The sequence below is a fragment of the Ammodytes marinus genome (genome assembly GCF_949987685.1).
Source record: "Ammodytes marinus genome assembly, chromosome: 7".
Taxonomy (NCBI): Eukaryota; Metazoa; Chordata; class Actinopteri; order Uranoscopiformes; family Ammodytidae; genus Ammodytes; species Ammodytes marinus.
Genome location: NC_137211.1, coordinates 5963739 through 5990908, shown reverse-complemented (window position 1 = coordinate 5990908; position 27170 = coordinate 5963739). Strand labels below are relative to the sequence as shown.

Sequence of the window (27170 nt, the reverse complement as noted above, 5' to 3'; positions counted from 1 at the left end):
ACCAGTTGATAACATTGTATATGACCAAGTAACATAAAGAAAAGTAGTAGTACCATGTGTACAGGTGATTTAATGTGACACAAAAATGCAGAAGAGCGAAAATGTTCACCGCAAGTGTTCACCGCTGTTCATTTGCTGAGCAGACGTGTTGAATGTTGATCTCGGGGTTGGCAAGGTTTGTCCCAGTTTCCAAGTAGGAATTCCCACTTTGGGGGGCGTTCCAATTTGAATTCCCGACTTCCCAGTACAACTGGAACGCAGCATGAGTACTTGGAGTGGTCTGTATTTTAAGTCTTGGACTCGCAGGGCCCTCACACACTGTTGGGGTTGTAACAGAGCATGTTCAGCTGCAGGTTTTCATCCCAGTGTCTGAGGATAATGAAGAGCTGATTGGCGGCAGCCTTGATGGAGGCCAAATCTCGGCCTTCTGGGATGTCCTGCTCACTCAACCACATGCTGGCCTTGGCTGCCACCATCTCCCACTCTATGAAATAGCTGGCAGAGCTGTGTTCCAGCCAGGCGAGGGCCACTGCAGTCGCCCACACCATACTCTCTGGATCCAACACTGTCTTTAGCGCAGCGCTAGGCGGAGCTGAATCCAAGCCCGAGCCCCTTCCACTGTCCCCCTGCGAGTGTGGGGACAGCGGGGGCTCAGTAGTGGGGGGTGGGCTGGCTAATGAGGAAGGGCCAGGGTCCGTCCTGGCTCTACGGGACATGGCGGTAAGCTCTGCGGGTTGCTGATATGCTTCTGGCTCACACAGTGATCTGCCTCCCTCATCCGTACTGTCACCACGCCGCCCGCCGCTTGAGTGGGACAGGTGGCCGAGGCTGGAGCGGTGGCTGTTGAAAGGCGACGTCCACTTGAGCTTGTCCATGGGAACGTTAGTGGCCTCACACAGAGCCGTGTCTAAGGGAAACGCACCGCTAGCCCACTGCAACAACACCTGTGTGAGAGGAAATCATTGACAGGTTGACCAAAAGTTATTTTTTTCAACATTTAATCATCAGCAGTTAAGAGGCACTCATAGAGGAGGAAGAGTGCATTTAAAGCTATAGTGTGTAACTACTGTTGCCACAATGAGTAATTCTGAGGCATTACAACAACACTGTCATCTACATGAGGTAAACCTTGGGTGATTGCAGATGGATTTTATACAACAACACCACGTTTGTAAGCGCTGCCATACTGAGAAATACAGAGAGTTTTGTGGAGCTGATAGGCTTAATCGACTATGTGTCAAATTGTTATCGACATTCATTTATATGAAAAAGTTACACAGTTGAGCTTTAATCAGCAATGTAGCGATACTTGAAGAGGAGGAAGGGGGTGCATTTAATCCCCAGAATATATATCTTCATTTAGAAATGTGTGATTTTTTTTTTATAAGAAGTGAGGGAGAACCCGATCAACTGTTTCTGAGTGATTGCTGTTGTTCTGTACTGTTTTATGGTTTATAACTTCCTGCTCTAATCAGCAGCTGGGCTCCAATCAGTTGGACGTGACGTGCCTCGCTTTAGTGTGCGTCTATGCTCCTCATTAATGGAAGGAAAAAAAAATTTCTGGAGTGAAGTAGAAAGTAGCTGATTGTTTATGACAGATGTTTGCTTCACATTGCGTTTGAACAGTGGTGAATAATACGTATGTAGACAGTGGTGTGCACAGCATACTAAGATCCTCTGTCTAGGTCTTGGTGGTTTCAAGGACGCTGCTTTTGACTCTGAGGCAAAAGGTTTGAAACATGGAGGATGGTTCTATCACTGGCAATTGCTTTTGCTTTGCAGGAAGGAGACAATGCTCAGAAAAAAAAGGAATTGGTAGCTCCCTACAGTGTGTACTACAATAGTGAATCAAGTGGTGTAAAATTCGAGCAAAGTACTACAACCACATTTGCAAGCCATGTACAACTTATATTTACATTAATACATACCGTATCTATTTGTAATTGAGCATATATATATAACATTACAACAACAGCATCAAGCACGTAAGCACATCAGCTTCAAATAAGCCAAACTACAAATATAAAAGAGTAACTCACTCATATACATCACAGACCTCATCCTTTTAACATCTCTATATTCATTTTCATCTATTTATTTATTTTAGAGAGATGGGGAAAAATGTGCCAACAAAGATCTTGGGTTGGATTTGGTATTGAAAGCTAGGATATGAAAGCTTGGATACTGCACACCTCTCGCCTTCAGGAAAACTGCTAAGAACTTGTGCTGCTTCTTATTTCCATGCACTCTTAACCAGATCAACAGGTGACACACTCGTCTCTTTAACAAATCTACTTTCAGTTCTAACGGGAGTCCATCAAAAACGCAGCATGCATGTAGACAGGGCGTTCACATGGCTGCTTTAGCTCAACTCTCCACTGTCAGCTATACTCACCAGGGGAATGTAGTCTTTGTTCTCGTTGTCGCTCTCTCCGATTGAATCACCGGACTTGCTGTGCGATCGACACATGAATCCTTTGGCAGCTCGAGTCAGCATACGTGTCCTGCTGAGTGCCAACCTTACACAGGGAGAGGGGAAACGCACATTCAACTCAAGTATGTGAAGCACACACCACTATTTGATCTACACTACATACTAAAGTACAGAAGAGTTTTAGGGCCATGGGAGAGCCCAAAAAAATCAGATAAGGAAGATTTTTTTTCATTATGTCGAGAAATGTCAAGAATAAAGATCAATACTCCAAAATGCTATTGGAGTTAGTGGGGCATTTAATGTATTTTCAGCATACTACAATTGACGTGCATTTTGCATTGGGGCATCCTAAATCTTTTTCTGGAATACTAAATAGTAGGGAAGTATGGGTATTGGAACTCAGGGTTAATGTACTGCTTCTATGAGGTTAAACAAAATCTGTGGTTTCTTTGGATTATTACACTCAACAAAAATACAAACGCAACACTTTTGTTTTTGCTCCCATTTTTCATGAGATGGACTTAAAGATCTAAAATTCATTCCAGATACACAATATTACCATTTCTCTCAAACATTGTTCACAAATCTGTCTAAATGTGTGATAGTGAGCACTTCTGCTTTGCTGAGATAATCCATCCCACCTCACAGGTGTGCCACATCAAGATGCTGATCTGACATCATGATTAGTGCACAGGTGTGCCTTAGACTGTCCACAATAAAAGGCCACTCTGAAATGTGCAGTTTTGTCTCACAGCAAAATGCCACAGATGCCACAAGCATTGAGGGAGCATGCAATTGGCATGCTGACAGCAGGAATGTCAACCAGATATGTTGCTCGTGCATTGAATGTTCATTTCTCCACCATAAGCCGTCTCCAAAGGCGTTTCAGAGAATATGGCAGTACATCCAACCGGCCTCACAACCAATGTTATATCTGCAGATTTCTATATGAAAGATATCCGATAATTTCAGGGCCGTGAGTATTTCTAGCCAAGTGTGGCTGGAAAGGATCCTGTGAAGGATAACATACTTTAGATCTGTCATTCAGTGTCACTTATACCTACTATTAGTTGGATTGCCACGATGTTTTCTACATATATTCATGGCATTTTCCAGTGTGAGGTTTTGTGTGAAATGTCGAGGCAACTGTCGGATGGATTGCGAAGAAATTTGACATAGAAAATTCATGTCCCCCATGCAATTAATGGTAATAACCTGAACTGTTCATCTAGTACCTATCAGTCTCAACCTTTTTGCATGCTGGTGTTAGGTTTGAGCTCGAAGCACCAACGTGCCTACAGGGGGAAACTATCACCTCAGGTTCATTATTAAATCAATCGGCCTCAACCTTTTTCCCTGAGGTCTAAATTTAGGGCTGGCTCCGGACGTCACACTTCCACTCCACAAATAGACAGATAATTGAAGGTGAGCAGGGTTTTCTCTCATTTGTCACTTTTGTCCACCATGTGCTACGGCGCTATAAATGCATGTCGGCTAATGTGTGCCATTATCCCCGGACATTTACTTAATTTGATTTGATGAGGGATGACGTCATTTTTAGCATACTGTAGATCCAATGCAGAGCATGAAACTTTGTATAGCTTTTGCTCATTTTCAACCATTGCTCCAAGTTGGGATTTTACATGAACAGTACATACAGCTAAAAAACAACACACTAAGGAAATGGATTTACAAAGAAATACACACATCAAATACTACAATACACATGCACTCAGAATCTTCTGTAGTATTTTTAGCTACAAGGGGGACACATCTAGTTTGCTTTTAGCCAGCACTTTATTGTAAAGTGATTATAATTTGGAATCAATTTTATTTCAGTTGTTGATTTACGAATTTTAGATGTTAAGATATGATAGTTTACAGTTCACATCAATGCCCCTTGTTACTCTGTTACTGTCTTGTCTTTGAAACAAATCTGGAAAAGAAGCTCTGGGCTAAACTGTTAATACATTTCAAAAACTAATGTGGCATAGAGTACAGCCTCGCAGCTGTTAACATGGCTGTGAAGACTTGTTTTTAAAAAGGGAGAAGAACTTGTTATTCATCGTTTCATGGTCACGGCTAGTCACAGCTATTTGCCTGATACACCGACCTTAAAACAGCATGCTCTAAAAGACCAATTCAGCTGATATAAATATGAAGATGCTTGAACAAGTCTCAGCCTTGGAAGGAAGCAGTCTAACATATTAATGTGGCTGTATAGTCCCCTGTGTTTGCTTCTGCAGTGGAACCACGGCTAAAGGAATTGCTTTTGTTACCGGTCATTCTCCAGTCACCCACCTGGCAGAAAAAAGGCCCTCCAGCGATTTCAGTGATTGTTCAGAGGTCACAGAGGGACTCCTTTGGGAGACTTGGAGACAGAGAGACAGAGAGGAGAGAGAAAGAGAGAGTTAGACAAGTGAAGGAGAGAGAGAAGGAAGCGCTGGCACTTTCTGTCTCTTTTCTGTTTAGCTCCAAACACAAGTATCACAAAACAAAGACGTAAAACACACCCACTGAGCGGTAAGAGTGACAGCAGGGGACATCTTAGCCAGCGGCTGTCTCTCCTCTCCTCTTCTTCAGTGTGTGTGTGTGTGTACTTGTACAGGCGTCTTTGTGGGGACCAGTTTTAGCTTTTTACCATCAGAGTGAGGACATTTTTGGGAAGTGGGGACATTTTGCCTGGTCCTCAGTTCTTCAACAGGTTGTTTGAAGGTAAAGACTGTTTTAACGTGAAGGTTAGAAACAGGTTTAGGTTAGGGTTATTATGATGTTTGGGGTTTGGCATTAAGATCCGACGGTTAAGGTTAAGGCTAGGGAAAGCATGTCAAAGAGTGTCCTCACAAAGATAGAAGTACAAGGTTGTGTGTGTGTGTGTGTGTGTGTGTGTGTGTGTGTGTGTGTGTGTGTGTGTGTGTGTGTGTCTGTCTGTCTGTGTGTCTGTCTGTCTGTGTGCCTGTGTGTGTGTGTGTGTGTGTGTGTGTGTGTGTGTGTGTGTGTGTGTGTGTGTGTGTGTGTGTGTGTGTGTGTTTGTGTGTCTGTCTGTCTGTCTGTGTGCCTGTGTGTTTATGCCTTCAATATGTTTTGTTTTGCTCTTTTTAGCAAAGGTCCAGACAGTGTTTGTCAATACAAGCCACAAAATGTCGCCATCCCTGACAGGAAGAGGGGACTTTTAAAAATGTCAATAATCTCATGTTTCACATTTGGAACAATGCAACCAGGGCTGCCCAGAAAATGACAAGAGAGACCAGACCGCCAGACAGCCGAATGTCAAAGGTCTTTGTGGAGGAAAATGGATGAGGACACAGCCAGTGCACAGAGCAGCTGATGTGTGGCACTTTACTTACCCTCCGTGAAGCTACATCTCTCCCAACCAGCGGAGGAGGGGGTGCTGCAAGGGGACGCAATATCCTCTCCACCTACAACAATCCAAGAAACCATAAAATTCTCAGCTGTCCCTTTATTTTTTATTACATTTTTCGCGCGATCATGCCCTCCACACTGGTGTATCTCATCTGCCTCTGTGCCAACTGTGTGCACCTCTTTCTTTGTTAACTGGCAGTGCCAAGCAGATGCTCGAAACAGCGTGCTAGACTTTGGCTCCTGCTGTTGCTATGCCACCACTGAAGTTGAAGTGTTTTTATAATGTCAGGCTACACACAGCTTTTCTGAGAGTTCAATATTTCATAGCCAGCAGAGCTGGAGAGATGCAACTCTGCACCCTTCAAATAAAGACAGATTTGAATAAATATAGATATATAACCATAAGTGTCATATCACCTTCTCCACAAATAATAACACTCCTTAAGCTGTAAACTCACTTCTTATATTCCTTTGTTAAAGGTGCTGTGTGTACCACCGTAGCTAGCAACATGCCCGTTCACAGAACCTAGGCGGTGTAATAACACTGGATTTTATATTCAGCGCACACAGTACTGACAGGTAGTGATCATTAGGAGATATTCACTGATTTTGACAATACAAAAAATTGACAACAAGCATTCTCCAGATTCGCTGACTCCACCTTTTGAAGCTCCTTCTGCTCTTAATTTAGTTGGCATGAAATGTGAACTTGATATATGTAGAAAAAAACCGTTGGCCTACTGTTGGGCTGCAGTATATCTTCAGCTTCCTCTGACATGCCTCCGGACTGAGAGCGACCCAGTCCGATGGAGTAGCCTCTGTTCTTCCTGCTCCCTGAGCGAGAGCTAGAATGGGAGTCCCTCTTCAGACCTTCATTTGAAAAAATTCAAATAATTTAAACTTAAAAAATCATCCAGGGGCTGTTTGACATATAACCAAGGCTATGTTCAAACATGTAGAGAGTAGAGAACAATGGGTGTGGTGTAAGGAATTCATCCCATAATATCCATAAGACTTACTTGGGTTTATATATTCAATACACGTCGGCAAATACTCATTAGTGTCCAGGTCGATGGGAACGAAGGCTGTGTATTTGCCCAGGATATTGCAGGCTTTGCTGGTGTGAATAGCGTAATGCTGGTACTTCCTCCCAGAGCCTGGGAATCATTTTTTAAAAAGCATAAAAATGATCAACGTGAACAACTAAAAGAAAATGTGTGATGATCAGAAAACAAGTTAACAAGTTAAACAACATAACTGAATGTTGGAAATTCTCTATTGCAAAACTAGAAAATAAAAACTCAGTTGGCTTGTTGTGCATCAAAATGGGTGGTTAGCTTACAATAGACAGCTGGATATCAAGTTGATATAGTCATAATAACTCCTCTTTATAAATTGAAAAATAAGGAAGCAATTTACCACTTTTTTGAGTTGTTATAAACCTAATGGTTCAGCCTAATGTATCTGACATTTTGGTTAATTGGCATGATTTAAAGCGTTGTAAAACAATGACCAATCATATTGTTTTGGCATCTTCCTCGGCCACCCTGTTTTGGTGCCAGACATTGTTTTTAAATGTTAAACCAAATGGTCAATCTCACCATGCTCAATCTCACACTCCTTCTCCGCCATGTGTTCAAAGTCACTTATGATGGAGCGCCCGGCCAGGTGATGGAAGGTCTCGTTCCACAGCTCCTCGTGAACCTTTTCCTCGCGTTCCCGTCCGCTCAGAAAGGGCTCGATGTCGAAGGCCACCTCCCACTTGGCTGGTTTCCCACATAGCAGACCGGAAACCACTGCCTTACAGTCGCCTTTACAATGGTTGGCTGCACCCAGGTCTGGCTCTTTGGGCTCCTGGGGGGTTTCCGCTTGACATAACTGATGTCCGTAACCATCTGAAAATATCGCAGGAGAAGAAGTTTGATTCCCTGAATGTGCATTATTATATTTGACTCAAATTATATTCAAATCCATCTGAAGCTGCTATCTTATAATTAGATTTTTCTTCAATTTATTCATCACTGTGTTTTCAAACCTATTTGTGTGTTTGGCTGCTTGAATATAATTCCTTTTTAAATCATTTTTCATCTCCTGATTAATTGTTTCTGTTCGGGTCCCAAATTTAGAATAACACATTTCCTTTCTCCTCGGGAGACAACTCTGTGTTGGATCCTCTACTGAGACGAAAGCGTCTGCCTTTTTTATCTTTGATTTACGATGGATGTTATTAAAATCAATTTTATTTTGGTCTTGGCTCGAATTCAAGGCAAGAGCATTTGTATTGCTTCGTTCCATCGTTACTTCCAACGCAGATTCTGTTAGAAACAGGATATTAGACTTTCATGTTCAATGGTGTTAAGATCAAGATAAGGTCAAGATTTAGGAAAAATACCCTTAATGGTTTTCTTGCAGAAAAAAATTATTACTACAGTATCGTGTGTGCAGTTAACCTGAAGCAGCAACCAGCAGCGTAGCATAACATTGGAAAGGGAGGAAATATAGCAATGCTTAGTCAAACCAGCACCTCTGAAGCTCACTCAATACATCTTCTTGATTTAAGTAAAAAAAAAAAATTCAAGCGAGTAATGTCTCAGGACTATTTCTTCACAGGGTCATCGGCTTTGTGACATGAAACCTTGCATTGAAAATAAGATCGATATTAACCTCATATACACACACTGTATAAAACCAGACCCTCAAAAGTAATTAATAGAGAAATGGCTGGTGTATAAATTCCTGTAAAATTTACTAACTTAAACATTTGCAGACAGTACACATCCCCCAAAAACAAACAAACCAAAAACTTTCTATCAATACAAAATAGGTATTGGACATGCAGATGTGCTCAATCAACTATTTACATCTTTCCCTGAAGCAAAAAATGGTTTTGGGCTTGAGTTCTCACCTGTGTCTCCGACGCTGCCAAGAGACGGACTATCACTGGACGATCTGGATCCTCCGTCCCCGCCAGTGTTTCGGGCTGTCGACGGGACACTGGTGCTGCCGGGCAGGGGGGCGTCCTGAAGCTGAGGGGGGTAACGAGGCTGGGGAGAGTAATGAGGCTCTGGGTCTATTTCCTGCTGTGGAGGGATCTCCTGCTGAGGGGGAGGCCTGTTACAGCTGGCCGAACGCCCTCTGGAAGACGCAGCACACAGGCTCGCCAGTTGTGGCTGAAGGCAAAATAAGAAAAAATACACTTTTAAATTCAACTTCCCTATTGCCATCAGGTTTTAATAAGGTATGGAGAGCTCCTCTACTGATTTAAAATGATGATCATTTTGGTGTGTTAACTCGTGCTTGTATTTCTTTCGCTTCCAAGTGATGAATGAAATGCACACCATCAAAAAGGAATATCACATTAATTCATTATGAAAGTAATTAGAATTTTATTGATGAAACTCATCTTTATTGCAAAAAGTGCTGCACTTATCATGCATTTCAATTGTTAACTGATGTGGTAACAATGTTCTTGTTTTAACCAGGTTTGTAACTTTTATGAAAACCGTGAAAAAATGCCTAGATCTTAGTTTCCTGAAGCCCAACATGTCTTGACCAAGTTATTCATTTTGTCTGACCAAATAATCTATTCAGTTTATTATCCTGTAGGACAAAGAAAGGCAGACATCACTCACAATCAAGAAACTGACAAGGTTATGTTTGGCATTTTTAGAAAAAAACTAATTTAAACAATTAATCGAATATCAAAATAATAGAATTCCTTTTCTCTTTATCAACTAATTGATTAATCGACTCATTATTTCCGCTCTAATTACTAAGATGAATTTGATTTGTAGAACATGACAGTATTATATTTATGAGATAAAATGTAATTATGGGATGAGTGCAATGGGTCCTCTTCTGAATTGGCAAAGAGAAGATATCATTTCTTTACAGCCCAGTGACCTCTGTTTAGTTCTACTAGGACGCTGCCTGAGCAACAATAAAACCTAATTACCATTAATAACTTTTGCCCTTCATTACTGAAGAGAGCACATGAGTCTGTTCTTGATTATACTCCATTTCAGACAAGGCTCCGGATAGTCGTTTAATTTGTCAACACAGTGTGAATACAAATATATTCCTCCTCAGATGATAAGATTTATGACAACTGTGTCATGATACAAAATATGATTCTCCAAAACCAATTGTGGCGGATTTATTGTGCAAAAGTGTAACATAAAAACTTACAGTGCTAGTGCGTAACATCTGTTGCCCCATTATGGAATTCTGAGTAATAACAACAACACTGTCGGTGCCTCTAGCCTACATGAGGTTAGCTTTTGTGATTGCAGAGGGATTTCAATCCTTCTGCTGTGTGTCCAGGTTTTTTCTTAGCTGTGGAATCAACAACTGAAACATTTCTGGGCTCTTCTTGGGATTTTTCTGAGCTCCTGCACCAGTGTCAGGGGGCGACACCAGTTAGTCAATGCTGCCATACTGAGAAATACTGAGTGTTGTGTGGAGCTGATAGGCTCAATCAACTTTCTGTAAAACTTGTTTGGCGATGGCTTGAATGTAACAGGCATTCAATCATATAAAAATGTCACGCACTATAGCTTTAAAGAAGTTAAGCAGCACAGGTTTGAGATCTGTGTGCGACCACTAAACTACAAACTGGGTCGGAAATAACAGCTGATCTATTATACAACCCAAACCATGGCAGTACAAACCACAGTATCATGTTTTTTGTTGCTACGGTACCTGGAAGCCGTTACTCCACTGCGCCTCGTAGTCAGGGCTCATCTGGCCGATCAGCTCCTGGACTTTGGCTCTCCTCAGTGGGTTCTTGCCCACCACAGAGTTGGGGTCACTGGGAGTGTAGACCTTCTTGACCGGGTTGTTGTCCATTAGCTGGTTGGTACTGTATGCACGCCTTCTCGGAGATGTGTTACAATCTGACTCTGATGTTGGGTTAAAAACATTTAAATAATCAAAGTCTAAGCATTTGACTTAAAAAGCAAGGATGTAAAACCTAAAGGTGCGGCCACACTACACGCGTTTCACCCGTACAGACGTGTATAAAATCGCCAATTTTTCCATAGGGAACCATTGGTTTACGCGCGTAGATGCGTTACACGCGCTAAAGTAACACTTTAGGCGCGTTAGCCGCGTATTAGCCACCTAAATACGCACCTACGTTCAAAAAATTTTACTTTTTACTCTCCTACGCGTGACGATTAGCCGCGTTGGCCAATCAGCGTTGAGCTTGACCCCACGTCACATACATTGGCACGGTCGGAAAACAGTGTACACAGAGGCTGAGAAACACTAAGGAGGAAAATGTATTGCGGGCGGCCGGTATGACAGCCGCTCGGGAATAGAAGATGTGGGGAAAGTAAACCAGGAGAATGGACTTCCTGGTTAATTCAGTGAATATGTGCAGCTGTGCTTTAGCCGATAAACCAAGTTAGCGCCGGATAGCATTAGTTAACTCACCCGGTTGTGTGCGGGCGGCTAGCGCCTCATATTATGAACCCAAACATGACGGCTATGTCCGGGGAACTTTCACGACAAGTACAGCGAAGCACCAGTGTTTATATCTCCGCCAGCCACGGTCCCCTGTCACAGCCAGGTAGGGTGATGTTGGCTACTTGCCTTTATTTTGTGCCGCTGCTGTAACTGTGTTTGTTACTGCCTTGATGTTTGTATGAATTTCCGAGCGGCGTGAATATGCAATGCTGTTTTAATGCTAGGCTATTTGTGCTGTTTATTTGTCTTTTGGCACAGTTGTTGGCCGTGTTGTTGTTGTTTTTGTGCGGACATGCAGCCATGGTTGATTAGGGGAAATAAATTAGGGAGGGAGGGAGACTAGACACGTTACGCGAGTAGAACCATTTTTGACACAAAATGATCAAGCAACATTTTAGCTGCGTTACGCGCGTGTAGTGTGGCCGCACCTGGCTATATCTACATCTTATCTGCTTAGGCTGATCCAACTGGCTTATTACACAACAGGTTGTTTATTATTACAAAATACCAGTGGAACTAGTAATAAGAACACCAAAATGTAGTCTAATCAATTAGAAACTCCCTCATTTAGAATGTATGTTTTTTGTCAGTTCTTACCCGTGTTGTCTGGCTCTGTGGCTACAGAGCCGCTATCTGTCACAGAGTCCTGATAGGGGTCATACAGAGGGCCAGATGTCCCCTCCCTCTGGGACCCCTGGCTGTCAGATCCTGCCTTAAGCGGGTCTTCCTCTTGCGAGTGGTAAAAGACAGAGCTGGCTGACTCGATGGAGCGCATCATGCTGTATCGCCTCCTCTTATCCTGTTGAGAATTTTAAGTAGGTGAATCATCCAAGACAAGTGCCTCCATAAAGACCCACAGACCAGGTTTGATTAAAAAGCTAGATATAGTTAACCATGGCCCATTTCTATTTCCCTAGAAAGAGGTTAGGGGTAAGTGAATGAAAAGAAACCATTAAAAGGATTTATAAAACTAAGCATTCAAAAAAAAAGATAGAAACATTTTGGGAAAATGTGACGAGAAGAGATTGTTGCTTTGATTGGATGTGAACTGGAGCTGTCACCCCTTCAGTGTATTTCGGCGTCTGAAGTGGACTGTGCAAGGAACTATGCTAAATTGGTTAGAATACTATTCTCAGATTCTGCATTCATAAGGACGCCCTGGATGACTGGTGTAAAGAGGTATTGAGAGTACTCCTTCAACAGAAACTCACTTACATCATGACGATGTTAAGTGAGTGATGACATATGGCAATACTGTCCTGTAATAGTGGATTGAATACTAATTTGGGGTTCATTTTCTGACATATTCACGACACAGAAAGTCATCCTCTATGCAGTTGTTGTTGTTGTTTGTGTCCTTTCCCGCAGCAGTCTTGCACTCACAGATTTTGGGCTGGCATGGTAGCGGGTGGTGTCGCAGACCACACTGTAGCCAATCAGACTGTCTCCTGGAAACAGGAAGGTGTTGCCGACCGGGGACAGCAGCACTTCTTTGGTCTCGGGAAAGAGCCATTCGATGGAAATGTCACTTAGCACGGGAGACATTGTTTTCTTCAGGGACTTAATCATCTGTACAGAGGGAGTAGAAACAGCAATTGTAATATAGACGTTATCACAGAAATGAGCACAGCTTCTTCCCCCGACCAATGAATCAAGCGAACGGCGTCTATGAGATATAAATTCCTAATTGTTTTCCTGTGGCAGACACACACTCAGTGCTTAGGGACCGACCGCATAATGGCTCTCGAGTGGAAACCTCTGAATAGATAGCCGTCGTTAGGAGCGACACACTAAAAAGATGGAAATGAGCACCTTGGGTTGCAGCCTCTCCCCGTCCGCCAGAAACTCCGCCGTTCCTTTGGAAACTGTCGCCAGTCCCTGCACCAGCCTCCTGCAAGCATTCACTCCTATGCCGAACGAGTAACATCTGCACAAACACATTAAAACGGTCTCTTTATTTATTATGCAAATTGCACTTTTTCATTGATTTTTGAACATTAATATTTGTCCCCGGTGTGTCTGGAGACTCCCAAAGTATGAGCAAAAACAAACCCTCTTTCACCTTTTCTCCACAATCAACTTTCTGAAAACCTGTGTTTAAACACCCAGTTCAAATTGTTGCCCCATATGATGTCACTAGGGGAGAAGCCATGACCCTTCATTACCAACCTAACTTAGCACTACCTCCACCTGTGATAAGCACACCTCCAGATAACTACAGTTAGGGCTAAACAGAGCAGACAGTGTTTTTTGGAAGGTGGGTCTTAAAGAGACAGGCTCTAAAACGGACCTTTCAGACAGAGGCTGAAAAGAGTTGATTCAGCAATGGCCCTGAGAGTAATATAAAAAAAAAAATTTCCATGAAAACAGTTTGCAGTAGAAACCCAAACTACAATTTTGGACCTGAAAATTAGCATAATAGGTGACCTTTAAACATCGCAGCCCCTGGGACGGATCATGAGATATACGCTGGATGACAGGTGGCTTCTCTCAGCGTTTGCACACATTACTCAGAGATCTAAAGAGACGCTCTGGAGATGTAGGGTGAACAAACTATAAACCATCTCATTTGTCAAACATAGATTTGGAAAAAGAACATCATGGAGAGATCTTCCATGGCTACCCAGGGAGTTTAGCTGATCCTTTATTTTACCATCTTTATTGCATTTTTCAGCTTTAGGGTTCGGAATCAGAATCAGAACGGCTTTATTGCCATTGCATAGGGACACAAAAAATGGTCTAGACACTCAAGGGATGCATTCCAACATACAAACATAAAAAACACATGACACAGGACATTCAATGGGATAAAAAGGCAATAAATAAATACATAAATCAATCTCAAAATATTTAAAGTGCAGCAAAGTGCTTAGTATGAGCTGGCTACTAGTTTCATTGCACCAGCTACGACCCCTTTGCAACGAACTTTAAGAGGGCAGAGAAAAACACCAACGTCACCTCGTACGTAGTTTAAAAAAAACCTTGTCTGCGCTCATTTGTAAAGCATTAGGCGATTATAACCCAGGAAGTGTCGATGAATTGGCCAAGCTTCTTGCATCTAATACACAATCCTCTTGGGACCGTTCATCCATTAAGACTGAGGAAGAAGGTAGTCAATTATTTCCAGTCTGACTCATGAGAGGGATTCACAGGGCGATACTTAGACACAAGCTGCAAAATGAAATGATTTCCCAGTGTATTGCGGATTTATTATGCCACCGGCACTCTCCGTCTCAGTTGACATGGCAAGTTGTTGACATCCTTCAAGGTGCGTTTTCAGTTCCTTATACTATATAATGTTAAGTCGTTTTCTGACTCAGATGACCTACACATAAATCTATACATCAGGTTATGTAACACAGCAGAGCAGGTAGGCACCCCAACACTGACACTCGAGCTTCTTGGAGCTCTCAGCAACAGCCTCATGCTATCATTATAAGCCACTGTAAGTGTTCTAATGCTGCCTTGTTTATAACGACACCCAAGGTGGGCAGTATATAGCGGTGTACAATACGCTCTAAAGAGTGATATTTTGACAGGTACAGAGCACATACTAAACCTACGACACAGCATGTTCGCTTGTGCATACAGCTTCTGACGCTGCCTATAGACATCCTTATCATTGGACAGGTAATTTGCCATAATATGGCCCAAGTATGTCATTTCACTCCAAACACTGATTGCAGTGCCAGACAGGGAAGGTTATAGCCAGATCTAGCTTTAAAACAATGCTGTTGTTGTTTGTTTTTTCCTCATCGCAAAAATCAAAGCTGCATTAAAGTCGCCCATCTGACAGACTCTTTGCAGTGCCATACATCATGTTTGACATTCACACAACACACAATGCAAATATCCGGATCTCATTTTGAGAGGATTAGAGCCGCATAATGCAGATACTCCATCTAAGCCCCTGACAAACACCGGATATGATTTTATGTTATCCATGAGCTGGTGCTTTGGCTATTTTGCATAATGGGGCATAAACAAATGATGAATTTATTCTCATTTGCTTTTGACACTTCCTACAGTAGCTTCTCTGCCAGCGCTAATATGCTTGTGACTCGAAAACAAACAGCTAGTTGAAATAGATATATTGCTGCTGAAAGTTTTTTTTAAAAGGCCGCCAGGGGCTAAAAAAATGGATGGAAACACTATGTGTGATGCTCTGTGGTAAAAATAATTGAGTTCCGGTTCAAGATATGAGTTTGAAACGTTTAATATTCTACTTCAAAACACTTTAAAAATAACATCTTGTTCAATGACTTTGTTAGATTTAAGTGCAGAAGTGCGGTAAACGGAAAACGACCATTTCTTATTATTCCTATTGGACAAATCCCTAACAACGTAATTCATTACAGGCTACTTTTTTTTACTCTTATTCTAACATTTATAGTATAGCTTAGAGCTTGTGTTAAAGGGGATACTTGCCTGATGTAGCGTGCATGGCTGCGGACCAGCTCGATGACTCTGCCTGTGTTGCTAACTGCTCCGTCGGTGAGCAGGAACAGCAGGCGTGGGTGTCCGCTGAACATGGGCTGCCTCAGGATCCAGTTTAACGGAGCCAGGATGTTGGTGCCCCCCATGTCGGCTCGCATCTTACGCACATACTCACAAGCCAGGGCCAGGGCCTCCTGAGGGGTGGAGAGGAGGAGGAGATAAGATTAAAAAAAAAGCCGTTTCTTGAGTCACTTGAGTATCTATACCCTTATGTTAACACAAAGGCTGTAATCAGATAGAAAAGTGAAAAATTGCACATCACATCTGTATCAAATTAGTTAATAATACATTATCCTGGGCGCTCCAGTGGCATAGTGGAGAAAGCGCATACCATATTGGCTCCGGCCTTCGTTGCAGTGGTCTGGGGGTTCAAGTCCAACCTATGGACCTTTACTGCATGTCATCCCCCCCTCCCTCTCTCTGTCTCACCATTTCAACTCTGTACTGTCAAATCAAGCTTGAAAATGCCAAAAAATAATGTTGAAAAAAAAAGTATGTATTACCAACTTACATTATCAGGTTTTTTTTTTTTTTTTATCTTTCGAAAGCTCCCCCCATTGCCAAATTTGGGGGTAGTGCCTTATGTAGCAGCCACATGATGGGCAAAAAGTTTATTCGTTCTTGATTCAGAAATGTTATGGTGTCATTGGCAAGTTAATACATTATCGAACCTGAAATTGAACTTTTAAATTTAGGGGTTAGTGCCTCTTAAACGCTACAGACCAAGCTTTACCTCTTCATAGTTCTGGCTGGTGGTGAAAAGGGATTTGAATGTAGAGCCAAAGCCTATGATGTTAAAGAGGCAGCCTGGCACAAGGCTCTTCAGAATCACCACCATGGCATCCTGTGAGAGAGAGACATAAAGAGAGAGAGAGAGAGAGTTAAGTTCTATTGTCCAGAGAATCGAAGGGAACTGTGACAATAAATGGCCAGACTCCTTCGCTCATTAGGTACTTAATGTCCCTATTGAACTATTTGACCATTTCCAATGCAATCCAGCTACGTCTGCCAATATCTTTTCTGAATGGCCGCCCCGGTGCTCTACACATAGTTGTCATCGCGGCACAGTATGATTTTCTCGAGGAGACGAGTGAGTGGAGAGTGGCACCATGCAGAGTCATTTCATCCATCACTGCCTCTTCTACAGCAGAGGGGCACTTTCTAAAAGAACACCACTTATCTCAGCCATCATTCAGGTCGCGAACACAAATCCAAGGCCACATCGGCCAGACAGTATATAATAAAAGGAGAAAAAAAAGCCTATTCAGGTGCAATAACAAAGGAAAATGTCACAATATAATTGTCCCAGTCTCGAGAGATATCCTCAAGGATATTCTGCAGGATTTCTTTGGATATGATTGATTGGTAAATAGTCATTACATCACCGTCTTGGCCTTACGCCCAGATTATGTGGAATCAGGCGTCTCCAATTAAAAGAGTGAGTCAAACCAGCCAGCAGCACATTACAGGGTCAGTGCACAGGCAAACGAGAAACCTACGAATGTATTAAGAATGTATATGTGCAATTGGCCTGCCGCCATATGCTCACAAATTGGAAGTCGATAAAAACTCCCTCTTTCATCCACAGGATTCAGGAGGCGATATCAATATTTCAAAAGGAAAATTTCGGATAAACCGAACTAGGATCAATTTTTTTTTAATTAAAATTTGGTTCCAAAAAGTTAGCTGTAGTACTGTACGACTGTTTAAAATCTGTATATGGCCAACATCTCTTATCATTATCTTTTTTTTCTTGTCTTCTGTGTTGATTCTGTGTGCGTAGCTTACGAAAGGATCCTGGATGATGTGTATATATATCCTTCAGTAACACTGAGTGGGCTGTGTAGGTATTGAAGAAACCCCACATGAAGTTAGACCTAAAATACACACAGTCTAAAGCCTAGCAACTGAGGGGAGACATTTGGTGAATGGTGAAAGATTTGTCTGATCAATATCCGTGTGTACATGTCCTTTATGCAGTTGGCTAACCACATCTCTGATCTCAAGAGACGGCAGAACCCATACAGCCGTGACCTTAGAAAGCAATTACACAGACTTTAATGACTTATCATGTTAATCACGTGCTTGGATGCATTGAATCTCTTGCACATTTTTATATGTTTTATAAACATGATAGTGATGTTGTGAGACGTCTTACAATTTTCCATGTAAATTAGTGCGTATCACTGATGAATGGTTTAGTGGGGTGCCTGGACAATCAGTCATGTCAAATTTATGCAAACGGTGTCATGACTCACGGCACGGCAGCCTCTCCTTCTCCTCTGTGTGGTGTTTGTTTTCACTTGTCTGTCTGTTCTTGTTGTTCTCCTATCTGTTTGTCTCTGTGTTGGCATGTGGGCGTGGCGGGCACTCCTGGGCAGACTGCTCCAGGTGAGGATCGTTGGCTAATCAGACCCTCTCTACTTAAGCCTCTGGACTCCAGTCATTCGGCGCCAGATTGTAGCCTACAACCTACCAGAGCGGTAATGTTCCCGAGATCAATATTCTTTGTTTGTTGTTTTCTTTCCACATCTCCAGTAAGAGCTGGTTGTTTACTCTGCTCTCTCTTTCCTTCCGTGCTAGTTGCCTCCGCCGTTCACCCGTTCATCTAGCCTGCCTGCAGTTTCCGGACTCTCACCAGCCCATGCTCGCTACACCCCTCAGCCATCCAGTGCACCTGCCTGTCTTTACGGATCCCCGGGATTTAATAAACATTGTTCAAACTGACTTCCTGAGTTAGCGTTCTGCTTTTGGGTCCAATCCCCAAGTTACACAACAAACGGTTTGTTTTCACTTGTACATTGAAGTTATACAACAATTTTGGTTCAAGTGTCAAGAAACCAGATCAAATATTTTGGTAACACTTTACAATAAGGTACACAAAAAAAGAGTACCCTTTTAAAAAGGTTAGTTTACCTTTTAAAAAGGTAAGTTTACCTTTTTAAAAGGTAAGTTTACCTTTTAAAAAAGGTAAGTTTACCTTTCAAAAAAGGTAAGTTTACCTTTTTAAAAGAGTAGTTTACCTTTTTAAAATGTAAGTTTACCTTTTAAAAAAGGGTAGTTTACCTTTCAAAAAAGGTAAGTTTACCTTTTAAAAAGGGTAGTTTACCTTTCAAAAAAGGTAAGTTTACCTTTTAAAAAGGGTAGTTTACCTTTCAAAAAAGGTAAGTTTACCTTTTAAAAAGGGTAGTTTACCTTTTAAAAAGGGTAGTTTACCTTTCAAAAAAGGTAAGTTTACCTTTTAAAAAGGGTAGTTTACCTTTTAAAAAGGGTAGTTTACCTTTCAAAAAAGGTAAGTTTACCTTTTAAAAAGGTTTAAAAAACTTACCTTTTTAAAAGGTAAACTTACCTTTTAAAAAGGTAAACTACCCTTTTTAAAAGGTAAACTACCCTTTTTAAAAGGGTAACTACTCTTTTTTTATGTACCTTATTGTAAAGTGTTACCAATATTTTTTTTATATATATTTTGCCCATCTTCCAAAGGGGCCAAATATCGAAATCACAGATTTTTTAAGGTCTTAATTTTCACACACAAAATAAAAATGTAGTCTGCTTACTTGACACTCTTACCAAAATTGTTCTACAGACCCGTAATTACCTTCAATTTAGAAGTGGAAAAGAAACTTAAAATGAAAACGTCAAATTACACACATACACAGCCCCCCCACTATTTGCATCAGTAACTAAACAGGAAACGTAACACCTCCCACACCACATTGAGATGGAAACAGCCTAGCCTAGTAGCCAGAGCCTACCTTAACACGGTTGATGTTAAGCCCGCTCATGCTTCCGCTGCGATCAATGAGGAAGATGAACTCGCCATGAACCTTCCTCAGGTCTGAACTGATGGACTTGAGGTCGGGGCAGAAGCTTAACATGGCCACAGGGTTATGAAGGATGTCTTTGTGGAGTCGCCTGTGAATGACATCCACCTGTGAAAAACACAGGAAGGGAATCAACATTCAAAAGCATGAATTATGGAGGATTATTTTGCACCATGAGATAATTAGACTTTTGACTTTTTTTATGAAAGCAGTGTGTGCAAGCTATTATTTAACTTAAAAAACAGACAATCAGGCGATCAGCTCGATAGGCAGAGCACATTCAGTATTGACAAAGTGCTGGAAGAATTCCTGGCCGAATGAGGCGAGCCTTTGGAGTGTTTCCATAGAAACACATTTCTATGGCTAAGTGCTCTCTGTCCTTTTTTCCCTGCTCCGCTCTGCCGGTCACTTAACAACCCCATCATCATAGTGGACATGTGAAAGGACACGACACATAATGTGACTCCCAAAAGTCAATAAACATAGCTGTGGAACATGAAGGTTTGAGAAATAAGCAGGGCTAAACTAGTAAATATATGATTGTGTTGCCTACGAAAGCATTTTGTAAAAAAAAAATTGTCAAATTACATTGGCATCACAATCAACATTTTCATCAACATTTTAAACCCTTTTTTTCAACAAATTCAATGGTTCTGTGAGAGAAGAAAATTCTATATTTTGAGTTCAAGTTACAGCTCTCCAAATTTCATGAAATGATGAAAATACAGAGAATGGACACAGCGCTGTAAACACCTGTTGTAACAATCCAATAAAACAAAAAAAACAGCCTACTAACCTTTGTATAGAGTCATATTGAAACCATAGTGTGTTGTATCATAGTATTGAGGGACTGAAATATACTGTGAGATATAACAACACAGCTCGACCTAATGGCTGCATCTTCAGATATACAGTATAATATCTGTTGCAGGGTTCATGACATTGCAATGCCATGTGTAGTGTAGGCCTACTATAATAATGATATTGACATGATAGCGTTGCCACCACTTCACCGAAATGTGTTGCTAATGTGGATACACACACTCACTTTCCTCTCATTGCTTGAGTCCTTCTTGGTGGCTTTGATGAAATCACTTCGGCTGTGAAGACACTCATCATACTCCTCCTGCGTCATGTCTCCGTTCTCAATGAGCACGTGTGGCAGATGGGGCTCTGATGTGAAACAGTACAGGTCAGGAGGACATTAACAAACAGCTATTAAAGATAGATTATTAGGCAGACGATCAATGAGTGCAAATTGACAGGTAAAGGGCCCTTTAGGCGGTAATGTTGTGGAGAATAACCCTTCGTATTGATTTAAAACAAAGAGGTGATGTGTCACGAGTCACGACTGGGTTTGTCAAGAAAACAACTCCGGGAGATTTGGACTGTTATTTTTTTTCAGTGCAGTGTATCTGAAGGTCTTGAAAATTAATTTCAGTGTTTCTCTCTCTCTCTCTCTCTCTCTCTCTGTCTCTCTCTCTTTTTCTAGTCTGCTGTGTACACAGGCAGTCGCTTGTTTTTCTGCCTGGGAAAATCCAATTATGTACTATTTCTCCAGACCTCTCACCTTGAGAAAGTAATATGCACACCTTAAATTGAGTTACCGTTAAAAAGGTAATTCTATCCATCCATTCATCTAATCAATTTAATGCCGCTTACCCAGGTCCAGGTAATTTTTAATGACAAATTCATTTTATTAAGGGAGGAAGATTGTTACATACTGCTGAGACGGACTCACAAAAGACGGACATCAATGAATTCCGACACACTGGTGAATAACTCCGGTCCCTATCTTCCCTGCTGGTTTTCATTAAAATATATTTCATACTCGGGCTGCCAACGGTGAACAAAGTTATTAAAATATGTTCCATGGGGATTACAAATTTCATTATATTTCTAAAATGTAACATGACCAACCCTGAAAAAACCTTGCTTTCATGTAAAGGATGTACAATTTGTGTTTTGGGCCGTTGATTAACCATGCTGGTGGTGAAGATAGTCTTTTTTAAATTGGTTTTGTTTGTGAAAAAACACACGTGATGTAGCTCGTTTCCTTCCTTCCATCTCTCGGCTCCAAGCAGAGCATCCATGTTGTGATTGAAAGAAAAACTGCTGCACCAGTCTGGCTCTGAGCTGAATTAAATTGCCCAGCAGTGTCAGCAGCAGCAGCAGCTCTGTTTGTGAACAAAACCTTCATAAGAGGCCTATTGGATCAGCGAGGGGCCTGGGGCTCATTTGTGCCTCACACTGTAGGTCAAGATGGTTGTGAGAGAGGGATAGGAAAGAGAGATGAGAGAGACGAGAGAGAGAGAGAGAGAGAGAGAGAGAGAAAAAAAGTGGCGAGGGCACAGGGAAAGAAAGAAGACCTGACACTGCACACCCACACAAAGGAGTCTGGCTCTGCTGGCATGTCAAACATTAATAACAGGAGGACCTTTTTTTTCCCCCTGATGAGGCAATCACACACACACACACACTCAAACACTCACTCTCAAACACTCTCTCTCTCACACACACACACACAGTCAAGCAGTGTAACACCTTGCTGCTGATCTCATTATAAAAAATGCTGTGAAAGAGCTGAAATACACAGAGTTCTTTTTTAAATGTTGTACTGGAGAGGTGTATTAGCCTCTCATGCTCTGGGCCATGCATGCTGTGGATGAATGTTGAAGTTGTGCACCTACCACTTGGGTAGATGAGGATACTGACAGGACAGTCATAAGTGTACTTGTCAGCCAGAGTGACGACCACGCTTGTGGCAGAGCGGGCCAGAGGGTCTGCATCGGCTCGGATAGCGTGTGACGGGCTCTCCACACCTGCACAGACAAAGAACCACAGCGGATATTGCTTAATTTTTTTTAATTCCCGGTAAAGGGTATTTACTGGGAGTTTTTTCTCAGCCGAGCTAAGGGTGTAAGGGCAGGGTGTCATATTGTATCATATTGTATCATATATCATATTGTATGAAATGTAAAGCCCACTGAGACAAATGTATTTGTGATTTTGGGCTATACAAATAAAACTGATTTGATTTGATTTCATTTCATTTAGCAGACACGTTTATCGAAAGCTACTTACAACTGCAGCACACATTCATACACCAATAGAAGCAGCTACCACGCAGGGTGCTGGCTAACTATCAGGAGACAATTAGGGTTCAGTGTCTTGCTCAGGGACACTTGGACATGTGGCGGAGACTGGGGATCGTACCACCGACCCTATAGTTGCGGGTCCACCACCCTTCGGCCACAGCCCCTTTATTGGTCAATTTACACAAGGTTACATTGCAATTTATCTTTTCGCATATGATGCCTAGTGGCTTCAACTCCAGAAATAACACATCAACAAGACCCACTGAAGTCACTAACATTTATAAGAACACAAACATTTCCAACATGGATGCCTTGAAGTGCTGCAGCAGTTTGAGCATATGTGGAGATTTAGAAACCGGCAATTATTAAGTATAATCTGAGAATTTTTTTAATAAATATGAAGCTAAATAAATTACAAAGTTGACCAGAGGATTTGCTCTAAGACAAAATGGCTACCAAATATATAACACTAGTATCGGCTAATTCTCTGACCTGCAAGCAGATATGGTGCCCGTATCTCCAGCTGGAAGTTGAACTCGTAGTCCATGGAGTTGATGACCTCCTCTTCCAGCAGTGAAGCCAGGCACAGCTGAGGGGGGTTGGGGGTTTGGTCGTGAGGACTTGAGGCAGAGTTAGGCCTGTCCCGCCTAAAAAGTACCAAAGCATGACTGTATTATGATGGAGCCATCTTGAATTAACATAATATGTTTGTGTGGTCAGATTATATCAATACAAGCCTAGATTTGTGGCCCAAAAGCTAGTTTAAAAAAGTTAAAGATGAGGTGATTCTGGAGAACACTTGTTGTCAAAATAACTTTTTGTCAGAAATCTGTGAATATCTCCTCATGATCCGCTACCTGTCCCTACAGTGTTGACACATAGCATAGGCTCTGTAAACTGCTATGTGTTAACAAAATGGCCCATCGTACCTGGCAACATGCCAATTTACAGAGTCTAGGCTGTGAATTAACATTAACATTTCTGGAAGCATTCTGCAGAATCGCTGACTCCACCTTTAACTTCAAAATACATGCACATCAAACTTGAACTTGTAACATGTTGCTGAAATAACAAGAAGACATGGAATTCTAAATAATCTTCATGCATTTATCTGTTCCGTCTCACGTTCTGGAGAAGTTTGGGGACAGTCCCTGCTCCTCGTTGATGGTCCTCCGTACCCTCGGCGTACACACCGGCGGGGAGGAGACCCTGATGCCTCCACTGGGCAGGGTGGACAGCTCTGACGAGGTACTGACCAGAACATGGACCGTCTCCATAGGAGGGATGATCCCAAGGTTGACCACTAGCACAGTCCTCTCCAAATCCTCGTCCATCACAATGTGTCCTGCAACAACAGACCCCATTAGATTACGAGACATTTAAAGGTGGACTCAGCAATTCTGGAGAACATTTGTTGTCAAAATCCCTTTAAAAAAAGTATCTCTTTACAATCCGCTACCTGTCCGTATTGTGTGTGCGCTTAAATGAAATCCAGCATTAATTTAATACACAGCCTAGGCTCTGTAAACAGGCATGTTATACCTACGGTTGGCCCCCTTTGTTGACATGCCCATATGCAGAGTCGAGGCTGTGTGTATTAATACTGGACTTCTTATATCGTCAATGCCGAAAATGTGTGCTCATTCAGGGCACTTACCAAAATTGTGACAAGTTAATTTCTTCTTTGATTCCTCCCTTGACTCTTTTCTTTAATCTACCTTAAACGGACCTCATTCTTGCTTTTCTCATAAGTGACTCGACAGAACTCTGAACAGCACTCAGCTGCCTTCTGTAAAAACACTTTGGGCTTGCCTTTTTTGTGATTTATTTCAAAGGAAAGTCCTCAGTGTTAATTCTACACAAGGTAAAAGTAGAATCTTTTTATCAAATCCCACTCCCTTTGAAACACTTAGCCTGCGTTACTTCAGCTTCATGGACCTAATCTAACCCATAATCATGCTCATAAAGACTGAAATATAAAATGTGTTCCCTTGCGTACCCATGGAACAGACGACTTAAAGGGCTAAAGCAATTAAGTACCGCACTTCCACAAAGTTGTGAAACCTATGAGTGACAGTTTGAAAAAAAATAATGATAAAAATTTTAAACAGCAAAAGCAGAGTGTTATACTTTAAGGCTTAAATATGAGTCAAGCTCCAGACACACTGGATCCTACATTTCCCATAATGCAACTCCATAGAGTCTTTCTTAAAGGAGATGTAAGCGGAATGGTCAGTTTAGCTAACTTCCTGTCAGTTACTGCAGTTAGCAGTCCCCTCGCTCGTCCCTACGTCACCACATTAATGCACTGCGGTCTTCGAGCAGCAAGTTATCTAGCATCATCTCAGATCCATAAGTGTGATAAAACATGATAAAAACCATCAAAACAGACATTGGGAAGGATTTTTACCTGCTCCGCCATTGTAGGCGCATAAACATTCACCCATGTGTCGCTCTGGCGTGCACCGGCAGTGAGACCATGAGTGAGACGGGTGCGGACGGGTGTGGGTTTGTAGCGTTCTCTCTTGTGAATGGATAAAATTTCGGGATACTATATGAAGTTTAAATGCTGATTACATGCAGAGTAGCTGACTAAGAGTTTGGCTTTATGAAACGCGCACATCATGTAAGTGATCACTGTATGAATAAAGAACGATTTAACAGTTATATTAATATAAACCGCTTACTTCACCTTTAAGAACCTCTCTGTCTAGTACATTTCTTTCAGCCCACCCACCAGTCTGTAATGAAGGCTTTCTGTTGAAATGTATAAATCAGCAGAGAGAACCTTGATGACATAATCATGGGCAATTTACTTTAGAAACTTTGGAAAGCTCCTCCAGAGCCACAGACATCATTAACAAACTCATTCCATGTGCTGCAGTATTACCTCAGTCCATTTGACCAGTAAGCTGATCTCCACTTGTAAAATCAATGTTCCTCTTCAAACCTATAGCCTGGGAATCCAGACCTGCTGCTGGCCAATTTAAATTAGGTCTGGATTTTCAGGCTACTTTAAACCTGCATTAAATCATATTTACACCAAGCTGAAAACACAACTTTAAACACATTGATACATCCATTTCTGTCCGTAAACTAATAAATGCTCTGTAATTGGTTGATGTAAGCACTGCTGGTTACTGATTGGATCCTGATTAATCAATCAAAACCATGTCATGAGTTTGAGCAAAAAAAAATCCACTTTTTTATGTTGGAGAGGAGTCCGATGTTTTATTTTTGCCCAGCAGAAAAAATGTGGGTCTGAACATTTATTAAGAGTCATGTTTCAGGCGAAGAAAATCCAGTTATATGAAATATTTTCCTCCGTTTTTGGTCTTGACTCATGAGGGAAATATAAGGCTGAAGCTAACAACTATTGCACTATGTCCACAGGCGAGTCAACAACTGTGTTGTCTGTCAGTCGTTTGGTGCTGAATTGGATTGGTAATGTCCAGTGGTTCCAAAACAATTTGCCAAAAGACATTAAACCGAAAACAATTAGTTGAAGAATGCTAGAATGCTCCCTAGAGTTGTAGCAGTAACTGCAGAGTGAGGTGATCATTATCCATGGCTCTTTACAACAAGCATTCCCCATAGTAGTTTGACCCATTACAAATGCTAGAATATTGATTAGGGGAGCTATAACCTTACCACTGCCACTCTGTAGGGCTCCATTGGATGTGTTGCAGCAATCCAGATAGCAGTCGTCAATCTTTGTCTTGTCTTTGATTTGCAGTGTTATAATCTGACTGGATATCATAGACTCGAAGCCCACAACAATAGAGTTTTCCTCCAGTGGATATATGAAAATCCCTAAAAGGCAGTCGGAGAGAGAGAGAGAGAGAGAGAGATGGAGCAAAACATGCAATTACAAATATTCAGTAATAATAGGGAATTTTGCAAGTTTGGATTAAAGCTATAGTGTGTAACATTTTCTTAGAATGACTGTTGGTTAGATTCAAGCAATCACCAAAGGAGTTGACACAGTTGATTAAGCCTATCAGCTCCAAAAAACTACCTCTGTTTTTAAAATGGTTAGGTATTTGGTATAGCACCTTTCACAGAATGGCAGTGTTTACAACTAGCGTCACTCCCTGACACTTGCGCAGCAGCTCAGAAAAAATGTCAAGAAGCGCCCAAGAAATGTGTCAATTGTTAATTCTACTGCTCAGAAAAAAACCTAGACGTACAGCAGGGAGTATAAAATCCTTGCACCATCACCAAAGGTTTACCTCATGTAGATGCGCCGACAGTATTGTTGTAATTACTCAGAATTCCTCATGGGGCGAGATAAGTTACGCACTACAGCTTTAATTTGTTTGAATGTGGCGTGCATTCAAGTGAAGTAGTTGAAATAAACAAAATGAGTATCCTCGGATGGACACACTCACCCTCAATTGCCTGATCCTCAATGTTTTCATAGGTCAAAGAGGAAGTCATGGCCAGAGTATAACCCCTGACACAGGAAGTGATGTCAGAGACACT

General features: G+C 41.7%; 1 protein-coding gene across 1 annotated transcript in view; it reads right to left on the bottom strand.

Moving 5' to 3' along the window:
* Window positions 1–311: 311 nt before the first annotated feature.
* The window catches only part of vwa5b1 (von Willebrand factor A domain containing 5B1), a gene marked incomplete at both ends in the record, with an annotated part of 26904 nt that continues 45 nt past the window's right edge, over window positions 312–27170 (bottom strand). The window contains 21 exons of the mRNA XM_080030455.1: window positions 312–944; window positions 2396–2519; window positions 4736–4805; window positions 5782–5853; window positions 6539–6667; window positions 6817–6954; window positions 7399–7692; window positions 8703–8967; window positions 10499–10698; window positions 11864–12065; window positions 12650–12835; window positions 13079–13193; window positions 15695–15897; window positions 16497–16607; window positions 19519–19695; window positions 20636–20760; window positions 22278–22409; window positions 23178–23332; window positions 23811–24030; window positions 26337–26498; window positions 27077–27170. The exon at window positions 27077–27170 is cut by the window's right edge and continues 45 nt beyond it. Coding sequence (XP_079886581.1) covers window positions 312–944; window positions 2396–2519; window positions 4736–4805; window positions 5782–5853; window positions 6539–6667; window positions 6817–6954; window positions 7399–7692; window positions 8703–8967; window positions 10499–10698; window positions 11864–12065; window positions 12650–12835; window positions 13079–13193; window positions 15695–15897; window positions 16497–16607; window positions 19519–19695; window positions 20636–20760; window positions 22278–22409; window positions 23178–23332; window positions 23811–24030; window positions 26337–26498; window positions 27077–27170 — 3807 coding nt within the window. The remainder of the gene's footprint in view (window positions 945–2395; window positions 2520–4735; window positions 4806–5781; window positions 5854–6538; window positions 6668–6816; window positions 6955–7398; window positions 7693–8702; window positions 8968–10498; window positions 10699–11863; window positions 12066–12649; window positions 12836–13078; window positions 13194–15694; window positions 15898–16496; window positions 16608–19518; window positions 19696–20635; window positions 20761–22277; window positions 22410–23177; window positions 23333–23810; window positions 24031–26336; window positions 26499–27076) is intronic.